Raw genomic sequence first — 15,416 nt, 5'->3', positions numbered from 1 at the left:
GCCCCTAAGGCCACTCCCAGGGCGACCTGTTGGGTAACCAACTGGTGAGTGCGGGGAGAGGAGGTGGAGAGGAAACAGCCGGTCAGGGTCTCACCCAGGGCTGGGAGCCAGGTGCGCTTAGGTGTCAGATGGGGCCCCTGCCCTCAAGGCCTTCCCTGTGCTGGGGATGGGATGCCTAGAGGGATACACCGTATAGGAGGAGGCCCTTGAGAGCCCAGAGTTGGAGGGCTGCAGGGGAGATGGGACCCGCTGCAGTGAGGAGAGGCGGAGGGGGATGGGGGTTGGGTGGAGCTGGTGGAGATGCTCCAGATGGTGGAGCAGTGGGCACACCAGGCACAGCCCCGGGTGCACAATAGGTTCTCAGCACAGTTACTCAAAGAAGTGTAGCGATTGGAGGGCTAAATCAGGGTGGAGCTGGTAGGGGCCTCATGTGTTAGGCTGGGTCGTTTAAAAGTTGCCGGGGACTGGGACCAGTTTTGGAACAGGGATGGGGACGTGACCCAAGTGGTCTTTATGGAAAGTGAACTGGTGTGCGCTAGCTTGGCGGGGAGAGAGCGGGTGAGGACCTGAGCTGGGCTGCTGGGGGAAGGCCGGGGGCTGCAAAGTGGCCGGGATACGGATGTTCATGTACCTTGCTGTGTTTCTTCTAGGGAGGCATTTACGATTCCCCTGATTCCGCTTGGCCTGAAGGAAACCAAGGACGTTGACTTTTCAGTCGTTCTCAAGGTAAATCTCAAAGCGAGGGGCACTGGACTCACTGTTTAAAAGGGAAATGTAGAAGTTGTGTATCCCTTGAGAGTGGCCTTAGGCTCAATGTGCCCGAGTGTCAGTTGATTTCTGCAGGGTGGCCTTGAGCCCCCTCAGAGCCTGTCCCATCCTTTCAGATGCTCCCTTTCATCTGGTCACTGAGGCTTCTGGGGAAGGGGTTGGAAACCCAGGCCAGTCCACCCCAGGTCAAAGAGGGTATATAACCAATTTAGGCCACATTTTTGGAAGAATAGCCAAAGTTTTTGTCCCTCACCATTTTATTGTGAAAATGGAAAAACTGAAAGAATTTGACGGTGAATCCCTGTATACTCACTACCTAGGTTCTCCCGTGAACATTTTGCTGTAGTCACTTTATCACGTATTCGTCCATTTATGCATCCCTGAATCTATACATCAATCCATTTCAAAGTAAATCAGGGAATTTCCTGGCGGTCCAGTGGTTAGGGCTTGGCACTTTCACTGTCGGGGCCTGGTTTCAATCCCTGGTCGGGGAACTAAGATCCCACGAGCCACGCAGCTTGGCCAAAAAACAAAAACAAAAAACAAAAAACCAAAAAAACCCACCAAAACAAAGTAAATACTTGAATAGCTAGAGTTTATGGATCCCGCTGCTCCCTAATTCCTGGTTGTCTACCTTCTCTTTTCTTTCTCTCTCCCCCTCTTTCTCCCTCCCTCCCTTCTTTCCTTCCATCTTTTTTTTTTTTTTTTTTTCCAATAACAACCTTCGTGAGATAAAATTCACACACCGTACAATTCACATCTTTAAAGTGAACGGTATCTGGCCTCCCCTTAGCCAGTGTGTCCCTGGCAAGCAGCGTTACTTGTAGGCCCATCTGTGTCTGTCACTGTGCAGGGTGCTGTTGAGGTCACAGGCCCTGCCTTTGGATCCCGTGGTTCAGTAGGGGATCCAGGTGGGAAGTGGAAGATGTGTTTTGATGGAGTCGCCCAGAGATGCCTTGGGGCCAGGAGAGGCCTCCCGGTGCCTGGAATGCTTTCCTCTTCCTCCTTGCCCCACATCCATCATTCTGAGTTTTACTGACTCACCTCAAACTTCCATTTAGGAGGAGAAAGTGGCGATGAGGTGGAAGGTAGTGCCTGTCTCTGAGCTTTCCAGCACAGGCATGGTGTATAGGAATGAATCCCAGCGTCGTGAAAAATGCTTCAGAGAATTTTGTTTCTTTTCACAGTAATCCTGCTAGTTGACTCATCTCGGACTGCTTTTAATTTAGAAAAGAAAAAAATGATGATATGGCATTTTGGACCCTACACAATTTGTCCTTTTAAAAAGCAGTTGGTTAATGCTTCAGAAGCCTTTGCACTTGACCTCCAAGCTCAATCAGAGACTGCGTGAGTCCCTTGACATATAAGCCCTTTCACTCATGGCCTTGTGGACTGCTGCTTGTTTAAAACCAGGTCCCGGGCCCTGTGAGTTTGGGGTTTATTTTGGAGTTTAAGAAGGGACATTGGTAGTCTTCCTGGATGCAGGATTGTCAAGGATTTTATTTTCTGGGTAGGAAACAATCCAGAGCTATATGGCAGCTTTTCACAGGTCCCCTGAACTTTTAGATGTGACACTTGCTACAGGTCTGTGAGACTCCAGACAATGCTTATGTCTGTGGAAATGTTTTAGTTGCTTTTGTAGAATAGTTTCTTTTAAGATTTAGTTTGTTGCTTGGTGCCAGAGCTGCAAGAGTGCAGGCATTTGGGGGTGTGGAGTAGGTGAAGGAGATTAAGAGGTACAAACTTGCAGTTATATAATAAGTAAGCCAGGGAGTTATAATATACAGCCTAAGGAATATGGTCACTAATACTTTGGTGATAGATGGTTACTAGACTTGCTGTAGTGATCATTTCATAATGTATGCAAATGTCAAATCATATGTAATACATCTGAAGCTAGCATAGAATTGTAGTCAACTGTGTTTCAATGAAACAAACAAAAAAAAAGGCATACTTAGAACCACAAAATGTCTGAGTTTGGAAGGAATTGTAAAGGTTACCAAAAAATAAAGATAAAAATAAAGAACACAGGCATTTAAAAGGGAGACTCTTGGAGAAACTTGGGAATTTCATGGGCATCTGTAAGGATCCAAACTCGTCATGTGCTGAATTCACATTAAAGCCAGTGGGGGAAAAAAAATCACAGGTTGTGGGTATGGCCAAGTGCTATTCAGCTGAGGCTTCCAGCCATGTCATTTTAGCCTAAAAAGGACTCTACAAATGTCAGTCATACAAAAATGAGAATGTTTGGGGGATGTTCTGTTTTTCCTTCCACATTTGTCCTTGAGAGTAACAGACAGGTGCCACAGAAGTAGTTTGGCCGACTGAATTAGGGCAATTCAAGTTGTCTTTCAAATCTGTGTATCCATGTGATGTTTAATGGTCATTGAAGCTTCATGGTCTGATTTTTTTCTGTTTTAAATAAATGGACTTTAAAATGGCTTCACAAAAAAACACGATCAAAATCAATTCCCTTTCAGAGAATTCACGTTTTTTTTGCTTTTAAATATGTCTTTATTAATTTATTTTTCCGACTGAGAACAGTATTGCAAAACATTCCGAAAATATCGAGACATGTAAAGATCCCTCACAGCCACACACCTCCCTCTCCCGCCCCCCGTCTCCCCACTGAGCTATGTAACTTGCTCAGTACTTAATCTTTGAGCACCCGATCTTGTCCTCTGATCAGGAGCCTGCCTTAGGAGGCTGTGAGACTCCTGTGATCTGTTCAGGCTTAGCATGGTGTCTTCTGGTAGTAGGTGCTAAATAAGGTAGCTATTAATTTCATTCTTTTTAAAAAATATTTATTTATTTATTTGCGCTGGGTCTTAGTTGCGGCTCACAGGCTCCTTAGTTGTGGCTCACTGGCTCCTTAGTTGCAGCTCTCTGGCTCCTTAGTTGTGGCATGCATACTCTTAGTTGCAGCATGCATGTGGGATCTAATTCCCTGACCAGGGATTGAACCCGGGCCCCCTGCATTGGGAGTGCAGAGTCTTATCCACTGTGCCACCAGGGAAGTCCCAATTTCATTCTTAAGGCAGCTTTCAAATACCGTTGTCAGCAGCTCTCCCATCCAAGTACTAACCAGGCCCGACCCTGCTTAGCTTCCGAGATCAGACGAGATCAGGCGCGTTCAGGGTGGTATGGCCGTAGACCGTTGTCAGCAGCTCTCTGAGCACGTTTGCACACTTTGCTTGAATATTCCCTTTGGATAAATTTCTGGATGAGGATTTGGTAGGTCAAAGATACATGTTAGGGATTTCCCTGGTGGTCCAGTGGATAAGACTCTGTGTTTCCACTGCAGGGGGCACTGGTTCGATCCCTTATCAGGGAACTAAGATCCCACATGCAGCACAGCCAAAAAAAAAAAAAAATACATGTTACCTAATTACCCACCAGAAGTGGTCCTGCCTTACATTCCCACAGTGTATGACTGCTTACATTGGGTATCGCTTATCATTTTGATTTTGTGAGGTCAGGCAAAAGTGATATCATGACAGTTTGCATTCTTTGATCAGTACTAGAGTTCCCGCTTTTGTTTATTTGTCCTTTACATGTGTCCTTTTGGAAATACCTATTTCTGTCCTTTGTCTGCTTTACCATAGAGTTGCTTTTAAGAGTTCTTTTACATATGAAGGAGAGTAATGCTTGGTTATGTACGTTACAAATATTTCTCCCAGTAGGTTCTCTCCTTTAACTTGTTTTACAAGCAATACCAGTTTAAAAAGTACATCTTTTTTTTTTCCAAACAGATTTTATGTTGTTAAGCTTAACAGTTCTTCCCTTAACAATTCTTCCTTGACAACATGTTCAGAAAGGCATTCTCCACATCAAGAAGACATAACTATTTTGCTATAGTTTCTTCCAGTGCTTTAAAATTTTTTAACATTAAATCTTTAATCAATCAGGAATTTGTGTGTAAAAAAAATGAGGTGTAGTACTCTTTTTATTTTCACCAAAAAATGGGTAGCCAGTTTCTCCTGAACTATGTATAAAGAATCCATCTGTGAGGCTTCCCTGGTGGTGCAGTGGTTAAGAATCCGCCTGCCAGTGCAGGGGACACGGGTTCGATCCCTGGTCCGGGAAGATCCCACATGCCACAGAGCAACTAAGCCCGTGCGCCACAACTACTGAGCCTGTGCTCTAGAGCCAGCGAAACACAACTACTGAGCCCGCGTGCCACAACTACCGAAGCCTGTGCGCCTAGAGCCCAGGCTCCACAACAAGAGAAGCCACCGCAAGCCCACACACCACAACAAAGAGTAGCCCCCGCTCGCCGCAACTAGAGGAAGCCCGCACGCAGCAAGGAAGACCCAACGCAGCCAAAAATAAATAAATGCAAAAAAAAAAAAATCCATCTGTGGTGCTGGATACTGTCCATTGCATGGCGTGCCCCTCCCTCCCCCTCAGCCCTCCTCTACCCTGCTCTGTGGCTTTCTATTGGGTGTGTCTGAGGGGGAGTAGCATCAGCAGGAGATGAGAGGATGGGAAGAAAGGGAAGTCGGGGCTTTTAACTCCTCAGCTCCCTCAGCTGGGTACCTTTTACAATCCCCCCCAGCAGGGAAGGTCCTCGTGGCTGTTGGATGCTCACTTCAGGCAGCCACCTCTCCGGGTTCCCATAGCTCCTTCTCCCCCTTGACCCTTCAACTCTGTGGTTCTAATGGCTCTGGAGGTCCTGCACAATCCTATGGTTTCCCATAACCCTGCCCACATCACTATAAGAGTTCTTCCCTTTGGGCTTCCCCGGTGGCGCAGTGGTTGAGAGTCCACCTGCCGATGCAGGGGACGCGGGTTCGTGCCCCGGTCCGGGAAGATCCCACATGTCTCAGAGCGGCTGGGCCCGTGAGCCATGGCCGCTGAGCCTGCGTGTCCGGAGCCTGTGCTCCGCAACGGGAGAGGCCCGCGTACCAAAAAAAAAAAAAAAAAAAAGTTCTTGCCTTAAATTCACCTGTGTGCCCCTCCTTCCTGCCTGGAGCTGGTGGATGCTCCAGGCTTTCCTCTTCTTTGGAATGCTGGCTTATGTTATATACCTGCTTCAGTTTGTTTCTGCTCCATACCTGGTTTCATTGTTTAATCCCCGTGTGCTTTAACACCAATTGGAGCAATCCTTCTTTATTACTATGCTTTCCAAAATGTTCTTGGCTTTTCTTCCGTGTTTTTAACTTCCATGTTTTGTTAGGTTTCTCCAAAATAGCACTTTTGGGTTTTGACTGAAATTTCATTAGATTCATCGCTTAATTTGGACAAAATCGCACCTTTACAATATTGTACATTTTCATCCATGAACGTAATATTTCCAATTGTTGATAATCAACAAACAGCAAGTTTTATGGGGGCAGGGATCATGTCTATCTTGTTTAAAAAAAAGTGATTTAATGAATAAATGAAACAATGAAGTAACTTACGTCTTACAGTAACGTTTAATAGTTATCTGCTTAATTAATTTTATCCCTAGGCTTACTGTACTTTTGTTATAATTGTGAAAGGTTTTGATCCCCTGTTCTGTTTTTCTGACTGGTTATTGTTTGTGTAAGAAAGGAAGACTATTAACTTTTTTTTTTTTTCTGACTGAAGTATAGTTTATTGACAATGTTGTGTTAGTTTCTGGTGTACAGCAAAGTGATTCAGTTATACATATATATATTCTTTTTTTTTTTTTTTTTTTCTGTATGTGGGCCTCTCACTGTTGTGGCCTCTGCCATTGCGGAGCACAGGCTCCGGACGCGCTGGCTCAGCGGCCATGGCTCACAGGCCTAGCCGCTCCGTGGCATGTGGGATCTTCCCGGACTGGGGCACGAACCCGTGTCCCCTGCATTGGCAGGCGGACTCTCAACCACTGCGCCACCAGGGAAGCCCTCCATATATATATTCTTTTTCATATTCTTTTCCAATATGATTTTTTACAGGATATTGAATATAGTTCCCTGTGCTATACAATAGGACCTCATTGTTCATCCATTCTATATATAATAGTTTGCATCTGCTAGTCTCAGACTTCCAGTCCATCCCTCTCCTTCGCCTCTCCTCCTTAGCAACCACAAGTCTATTCTTTATAGGACTATTAACTTTAGTATTAACTTTTTGGCCATCTTGCTGAATTCTTATTAGTTTTGTGGTTTTTTAGTTGACACTCTTGGAGTTTGTAAAAACACCATTATTTTGCACAAAAATTATTTTGTTTCTTCCTTTCTAACATCTATATCTTACTTTTCTTAAATTGTTGGCTAGAGAACTTTCGGAATTACGCTAAGTAATGGCAGTGGTGGCAGACATCCTCGTCTTGCCCCCGATATTTACAGTGGGTTTCAGCTTGATGTTTTTTATTCTACTAAATATGTGTAAATCAATCCTAGATTACTAAATTTCAAAGTCAAGAATACATTTAGAATGTATCAAAATCCTCTTTGACCTCTGTGAGTTTGACGTAAAGTTTCTCTTTTAACTTCTCATTTTAAGTGTAATTTCTCTCCTAATTTTAAGAACATTTTTGCCAGTGTCCACAGTAGTAGTTGACAGAGCAGCGTGCTGCTCTGGAAAGGATACAGTTCTCATCCTGGAGCATCTCCTGAGTCGTGGCCCTAACGCTGCTCTCAGGGATGTCATCAGAGAAGCCCTAGAGGAGCTTTGTCCCCCAGATCATACTCACCATACTTAATGTCACTAATAACATAATCAATTATATTTGAAAACCATTTCAGGGACTTCCCCCATGGTCCACTGGTTAAGACTCTGAGCTTCCACTGCAGGGGGCGCAGGTTCGATCCCTGGTTGGGGAACTAAGATAAGATCCTGCATGCCTCATGGTGCAGCCAAAAAAAAAAAAAAAAAAAAAGAAAAAAAAAGCAAAGCAATGTTGTATATTCATTCAGTACAGTCCCATTTTTGTAAGTGGAGAGTATATGGGTGTATGTATTCATTGAACATATAAAAAGCAGAAGGGTCTTTAATGTAGAAAGCGTGTAAAAAGAATACTCACAGACACTTGGGAAAATGTAATGAACAATCTCTCTCCTCAACTTTTTGCAGCCAGGGAGAGCCAGCACTTATGGAGGATGTTATGCAAGAATCCATTCTCCATACCCATTATACTCATCTTATTTTTTCCTGTAATACTTGCCTCCTCCTAATATATGATATAATTTACCTATTTGTTGTGCCTGTTACTTAATGTCTGTGCTCCCTTGTGAGATTATAAGCTGCATGGGGCAAGATCTTTGTTTTGTTCACTGAAGTAGCCCTAGCACTGTGAACAGTGCCTGGCACACAGCAGGTGTTCGTCAATGTATCTTATGACCGAATGAACTCACCAAGTGGTCATGAAACACTGGACCCCGTTGGAGGTCTCACAGGGGTGCTTTGTTTGTGGAAGTGCACGGAGCTGCTCTCACAAAGGTTCCCATCACAGACCCTGAGGGTAGCATCCTCGTAACAGTCCCCAGACATGAGTTCCCTCTGCCAGGAAGACCCTGTGCCCAAAGGACGAAGGTCTGAGCCCCTGAATATCTGTGATGTTTGCTAGAATTATTGAACTTATAGTCACTTATGCAAGTCACTTAACTGTGCTGCCAAGACACTTTTTTTTTAAGATTTTGGTTTTGATGTGGACCATTTTTAAGGTCTTTACTGAATTTGTTACAATATTGCTTTTGTTTTATGTTTCGGTTTTTTGGCCGCTAGGCATGTGGGATCTTAGCTCCCTGACCAGGGATGGAACCCGCACCGCCTGCATTGGAAGGCGAAGTCTTAACCACTGGACCACCAGGGAAGTCCCCATTTTTAAATAAAAAATAACTTCAACTTCCCTTTTTACTGAAGCAACAAAAACAAAAATTTAAAATATACATAAATAAAATTAAGAAAATAAATCCCACCACTTAGAAAATCACTGCAGTGTACACTCTCCCATAAGTTTTTATGAATTCTACATGTTTGTTTTTTTTTTAAAAGAAACATTTATTTATTTATTTTTGGCTGCGTTGGGTCTTCGTTGCTGCGCGCAGGCTTTCTAGTTGTGGCGAGCAGGGGCTACTCTTCGTTGCGGTGCGCGGGCTTCTCATTGCAGTGGCTTCTTGTTGCGGAGCACGGGCTCTAGGCACGCAGGCTTCAGTAGTTGTGGCTCGCGGGCTCTAGAGCGCAGGCTCAGTAGTTGTGGCGCACGGGTTTAGTTGCTCTGCAGCATGTGGAATCTTCCCGGACCAGGGCTCGAACCCATGTCCCCTGCATTGGCAGGCGGATTCTTAACCACTGCGCCACCAGGGAAGTCTGTCTACATGTATTTTTAAAGGGGGGGACCTTAGACATTACTATTTTACCTGTTTACGGTTTTGAGTCACACCTTACAGTATCTCATTTTTCTTACAGGATTTTATTCTGGAACATTACAGTGAAGACAGCTACCTCTATGAAGATGAAATAGCAGATCTTATGGATCTGAGACAAGTATGTTCCTGTGTGCGGCAGGGTGAGGAGGGTGGCTACTAGAGCTTGATGAGTCTTCAAATGATCCCATTATCTCATCTGAAGCCTTGTAGAATCGCTGGTGGTCGGAGGTGGTAGGGAGGAACTGTCAGAATCGTCCATTCAACTTGCCACATAAGAAGACCACAGAGGGGACAGACATACATGTCTGGGGCTGGGTTCCAGGACTCATGAGTTCACTCCAGCCTTGCCCATCTCTCCTAGAGTTCATGATACCAGCACTGGGGCCTAGGCTCCAGAGAAATAGCGTGTGTGAGCATCTTCCCTGCCTGGCTGTCTGCACTATGCTCACCCGGTCACCCCCTCGAGCCCCCTCAGTGGTTCCTTTCCTTTCAGGCCTGTCGGACGCCCAGCCGAGATGAGGCTGGGGTCGAGCTGCTGCTGAGTTACTTCATCCAGCTGGGGTTTGTTGAGAGCCGATTCTTCCCACCCACCCGACAAATGGGGATCCTGTTTACCTGGTACGTGCCTGGGCTGGGGCTTTCCCACTCTGGCCACCGCTGGGAGCCTCTGTCCCACGGAGGCTCCCCTGCACTGTGGCCTCCTCTTTCTAACTGTCCCATTAATACAGGAGACATGTAGATAAACCAGTGTTTATTTATGAAGGGGATCCAGGGGGTGAAGGCTCCAACGGACCATGGCTTCTTGCTTCTCAGAGCAAGTGAGCCGAGGAGAAGAGGCATTTTTTTCATGCTCGTTTTATCGCGGGGGAAACACTGGGGCTCTGAGGTGGAACTAACAAGAAACAAGATTCTCGTCCCAGATGGCATGGGAGTGGGAATCAGGTTTTGTCCCAGTGACAAGGGCAGCAGACAGAAATAGATCAGATTTTACAAACTGAAGCAGAACCTTGGATTCTTCCCCGGAGTTGGTACTTACCATGATTAGTGTTGTCTAAATATTTTGGAGATGCTATACCTCTTCTCTGAGTTGCTTAGGGCTGTGTGAAATGAAAGTAAATCCCAGTAGCTAAGGGGCCTATTCAGAGTTTAATTTCACCACAGCAGATGGCTATCCATGCTTCCTTTTGGAAGGAAAGGCAGATGACTTTTCCTAAAGATGTGTTAGCTGCCGGCACGTGGGTGAAAGGGCCAAATGTGACTTCTCCTTAGTGTTGAATTAGGAAGAAGCTCCATATCTATCCCCTGGTTGATAGGTGAACTTTAAAACATATCCTGAGTCTTTTAGACTTCAGGAAGAATTATGAAGGGTTAGGATTTGCTATATTTCATTTAGGAGAAGCCTTCTTTTTTTTTTTTTTTTTTTTTTTAGTACATTGTATTTTTTAGAGCAGTTTCAGGTTCATAGTAAAATTGAGTGGGAGGTGTAGAGAGTCCCCGTAGAGCCCCTGCCCCTGCACACCCACGACCTCCGCCACTGTCAACATCGCCCCACCAGAGTGTTCCCTTTGTTACAGTTGATGAACCTACATTGGCTCACTGTCACCCAGCATCCGTTGTTTCCAGTAGGGTTCACTCTTGGTGGGCTACCTTCCATGGGTTTGGACAAATGTAATAATGACATGTATCCACATCATATCATAGTATCGCACAGAACAGTTTCACTACCCTGCAATCCTCTGCCTTCCGCCTAGGCGTCCTCACCCTTCCCCACCCCCAATCCTGGCAACCACTGATTCTTTTTGTCTTTTCCAGAATGTCATATAGTTGGAATCATACAGTATGTAGCCTTTCCAGATTGGCTTCTTTCACTTAGTCACATGCATTAAAGGTTTCTCCATGTCTTTTCATGGCTTGATAGCTCATTTCTTTTTAGTGCTGCATAGTTTTCCACCGTGTAGCTGTACCACAGTCTGTATATCCATTCACCTATGGAAGGACGTCCCGGTTGAGAATCCCTATTTCAGTTTGCGCTTGCGGGTGTCTTTATTCAGTATGATCAGGCCCATCGTCTTGCTTGGAAATAAAACCTCATTGCATGTGCATCTTTGAGCTTTATTCAAGAACTAAGTTCTGTCCATTTTTACCCAGAGGTGGCACTCACTAGCCAAGGAATTCATATTCTCAAAAGACGTTTCTTTTAAATAGGTATGACTCCCTCACGGGGGTTCCGGTTAGCCAACAGAACTTGCTGCTGGAGAAGGCCAGCATTCTGTTTAACATTGGAGCCCTGTACACACAGATCGGGACCCGGTGCAATCGACAGACAGAAGCTGGGCTGCAGAGCACAGTGGATGCCTTTCAGAGAGCCGCAGGTGTGTCTTTGCGAGGGCTGCCGGGATAGAGCCCTGGCCCTGCCAGGTGGCCCTGGTACCCCAGCTGAAGGGGGTTCGTGGGTCCTCCACAGGCCCACACTTGGCCTCACAGGCCTGAAAGGGCCAGGCCAGTTTCCCGAGCCGGTGTATCTTCCCACCAAGAAAATCGCTTATTGGCTCAAACCCGGTTTCTGTCTGAATATGGCTTGTGTACACAGTAGTTAACGATTAATCTTTTCCAAACGAGTGGCCCCAGAGATGGCGGTGAATGGACTGTTTCTTTGAACACAGTTGCGAAGAAGAGAATAAGTTTTCTCAAATGGTGGGAACGTAGGCTTTTTCTTTTTTCTTTCATCAGACGTGCCTGTTTGGTGCATATTACTACCTTTGCCTTTCTGTTATGCTCATTCTGAGAAGCTCGCTCACCCAAGGTTGCTCTTCTCGGCCCCCTACCAAGTGACACTTAGTGCCAGCCTGTAGAGGACTGGGGGCTGCCAGGCGAGGTGCAACGGGCAGGCCTGCCTCATGGGTGTTCGAGGGTCCTGCATTGCTTCCCTCTAGCAGGGCCTGTGACCAGCAGTCTCGGCCCAGGGAATAGTGGGCAAAAGCAGTGACAAGCACAGACCAACTCGTGATGCACTGAGCTGGCTCCACAGCGAGTTTCCTTCTGTGCCAGTCCTTGTCACTCTGTTACGGAGTGTTACCCCTGGCAGATACTTTTGGGGTATCTGACTTTGCTCTGCAAGGCCGTGAAGAACTGTGGCTTTGCCATTTTGGCTGATCATGGAATTGCTTGGTTAAAACGCTTGATCCCTTGGGAGGAAACGACACTGTGAAATTCCACGTGGGAGTTGATTTCTTTCACTGTAAATCCTTTTCTGGGCTCATCTTTCTTTCTGAGGACTCTGCAGCAGGTATGCTTGGTGACCTGTCTCTAAGATTCCAGAGATATGGACAAAACAAAGCTTGAGAACAGAGTAGGAGCGAACCCCAGAAAGGAGCAGACAGCCTGCAGCCGTTGCCTTCCTTCTGCAGGGCAGTGTATGCTTTGCAGCAACACCAGAAGAACCAGTCAGATGGGATTTGTGCCGGAGATTTTATTTCAGCTCCAGGTTGATTGTCATTTAATGCTGTGACACTTTTCTAACACATAAAAAAGTCAGCTGAGGGCTACGGCATGAAAATTTCCACTGGAGTGGCTGAGTTGATCTTTCTTGAGGTCCTGGGGGAAAGCCCGGAATTTCTGAATGACCCAGGGGTTAAGTGTGAGCATGTCCGCCTGAGAGCCCTTCCGTCATTCTGTCTGCCTTCTACCTTCGCCTCCATCAAATGTGTAGTCACGTATGGAATTTCTCACAAGTGTCCCAGGTGAGACAGGAATGGATAGGGAGCAGGCTGGTTTCCTTGCTTGATACAGACGTAAATGTTTTGGAAGAGAGCTGGAAAACAAAAGTTCTCTAGCTATGGTAAAACATACATAACAAAGCTACCATTTTAGCCATCTTTAGGATTACTGTTCGTTGGCACTAAGTACAGTCACATCGTTGTGCAGCTATCCGTCTGCAGAACTTTTTTATCACCCCAAACGGAAACTCTGTCCCATTAAACACTAAATCTCCGTTCCTCCCTCCCCTCAGCCCCTGGGAAACATTCTACTTTTTGTCTCTATGAATTTGACTGTTCCAGAGACCTCATCTTACCCAGTGGAGTCATACGACATTGGTCCTTGTGATGGACCTGTTTCACTTAGTGTGATGTCTTCATCCATGTTGTAGCGTGTGTCAGAATTGCCTTCCTTTTTAAGGCTGAAATATTCCGTTGTAGGTATATACCACATTTTGTGTATCCCCATGTCCGTGGATGGACATTTGAGTTGTTTCTGCCTTTCGGTTATTGGGAATAATGCTGCCATGTGCATTCATGTATAAGTATCCGTTTAAGTCTCTGCTTTCAATTCTGTGGGGTTATACCTAGGAGTAGAATTGCTGGATCTTATGGTAATTGAGAATCAGATTTTCCTAAAGATGCTTCAGGACACCGGTTTTATATTTTTGCTTCTGTCATTTTCCATACTCCTGAACAGCATGGTGAAATAAATATGATCCCCAACTAACGTGCAAACCAATTCCAATCGTAGGGGTTTTAAACTACCTGAAAGAGACGTTTACTCACACTCCAAGTTACGACATGAGTCCCGCCATGCTCAGTGTGCTGGTGAAAATGATGCTGGCGCAAGCCCAAGAAAGCACGTTTGAGAAAATCTGCCTTTCTGGGATCCAGAACGAGTTCTTCGTGCTGGTGAAGGTGGCTCAGGAGGCTGCCAAGGTAAGCCTTGCTGTTTCCCGTGACTTTCGGAGTGAGTGGGATTCATCGGTGTGGGCCCACTGGACGCAGCGGGGGCTTCCCACGGCAGCTTGCCCGTGACCTGGGCAGCATGCCCGCCCAGGCTGGCCAGAGCGCTGGCTTGCATTTTCTTGGCAAGTAATGGTGTTTCAGATACGGATCACTGATTCCATCTGCAGCTTAGCCTGAAAACCAGCATAATGACAGTGGCCTGATCTCCCTGTTAACTCTGACACTGACAGCGCTAGGAGACCTTGGAGTTGCTCCCAGATTCTGGAGCGACCTCTGGCAGGGGCCGCTGCCTAGAAGAAAGGGCTCTTTTTCTGCAGCCCGGATACGTGAGGGCCCCTGTGCCACCCTCCTCGTTCCCAACATTTTTTCCGTTGTAGGTGGGAGAGGTCTATCGGCAGCTGTACATGGCCATGAACCAGGAGCCAGTGAAGGAGAACATCCCATACTCCTGGGCCAGCTTGGCCTGCGTGAAGGCCCACCACTACGAAGCCCTGGCCCACTACTTCACAGCCACCCTCCTCATCGACCACCAGTGTAAGGCTTGGCATCTCGGGGCTCTGGGCTTTGGTCAGGGGTGTGGTTTTGCTTCCTCTGGGTGATTCCGAGATGAGTGAGAGCTGTCTACCTGCCTGGGAGATGCTCACAGCCTAGGGGCAGAGGGTGGGGATTACATGTTGGCCCAGGCAACAGGGTGGGATTAGGGGTTATGTGGTTCCTTCCTGTGGGAGGAAGAGGGGTAGCGTTCCTTCTGCCTGGGATGGAACAGACAGCTTCATGGAGATGATGTTTCACCTGGAATCTAGGGCCAGGTCTAGACCAGGGAGGCACTCGCCTCAGGCACGAAATCTAAGGGGATAAACTCAGTGATTGAGATAATATTTTAACATTATAATTGTAAATGAATCAAAACTAAGACAAAAAAATCCTTGGTGATTGAAATTTTAAATAAGGACACAGAGCAATAACGGTGCCTTACTGAGCCATGTGGGAACCTGAAATAAAAAAAAATTTTGATTGGTTGTTTATCATGAATATTTTTGTATTAATTTTGATATTTAGAAAATTGTATTAAAATATCATATATATCTTGATGGCTGAGTTTGGGGCACCTCCTTAAATGTTCAGCCTGCAGTGAGTGCCTCACCCTCCTCCCCATAGTCTTGGCTCTGATCTGAGGTTGGGTGGGACTTTTGTTGCAATTGGTGCTAATCAAGGCAGCCATCTGAGTAACGAAAAGGAAAACCTCTGGGGCCAACACTGCCTGGGTTCGTATCTCAGCTCTGTCATTTACTAGCTGGGTGATCTTGGGCAAGTTACTTACCTGCTCTGTGCCTCAGTTTTCTCATCTGTAAAATGGGGCCATGAAGAGAACCTATCTCACAGGCTGTTGTGAAAACTAAATGCCTCTATGCAAAGCTAAATAGTGCCTTGTATATGATGGGCTCTCTGGAAGTGTCAGCTGCTCCTGCTAGTATTATTTTATGGTCTATTAGGCAGGACAAGTCATGTAAACCAGCTGAAATACAGTGCTTCAGTCACTGTGGTAGGAACACAAATGAGGCAGCAGTTGGAGTCCTTGGTGTAGTCATGGACGGTTCCT

General features: G+C 46.1%; 1 protein-coding gene across 1 annotated transcript in view; it reads left to right on the top strand.

The window, feature by feature from the left end:
* The window catches only part of RHPN2 (rhophilin Rho GTPase binding protein 2), a 58,505-nt gene that overhangs the window by 30,087 nt on the left and 13,002 nt on the right, over positions 1-15,416 (top strand). Inside the window, exons 4-9 of the mRNA XM_029209428.1 lie at positions 651-726; positions 9,130-9,207; positions 9,583-9,707; positions 11,295-11,461; positions 13,599-13,786; positions 14,194-14,350. Of these exons, the coding sequence (XP_029065261.1) occupies positions 651-726; positions 9,130-9,207; positions 9,583-9,707; positions 11,295-11,461; positions 13,599-13,786; positions 14,194-14,350 (791 nt within the window). The remainder of the gene's footprint in view (positions 1-650; positions 727-9,129; positions 9,208-9,582; positions 9,708-11,294; positions 11,462-13,598; positions 13,787-14,193; positions 14,351-15,416) is intronic.

The sequence above is a fragment of the Monodon monoceros genome, unplaced genomic scaffold, assembly GCF_005190385.1.
Source record: "Monodon monoceros isolate NGI ecotype Baffin Bay Population unplaced genomic scaffold, NGI_Narwhal_1 Super_Scaffold_10, whole genome shotgun sequence".
NCBI lineage: Eukaryota > Metazoa > Chordata > Mammalia > Artiodactyla > Monodontidae > Monodon > Monodon monoceros.
The sequence above is the reverse complement of the archived record's forward strand: the minus strand, read 5'-3'. Positions and strand labels throughout refer to the sequence as shown.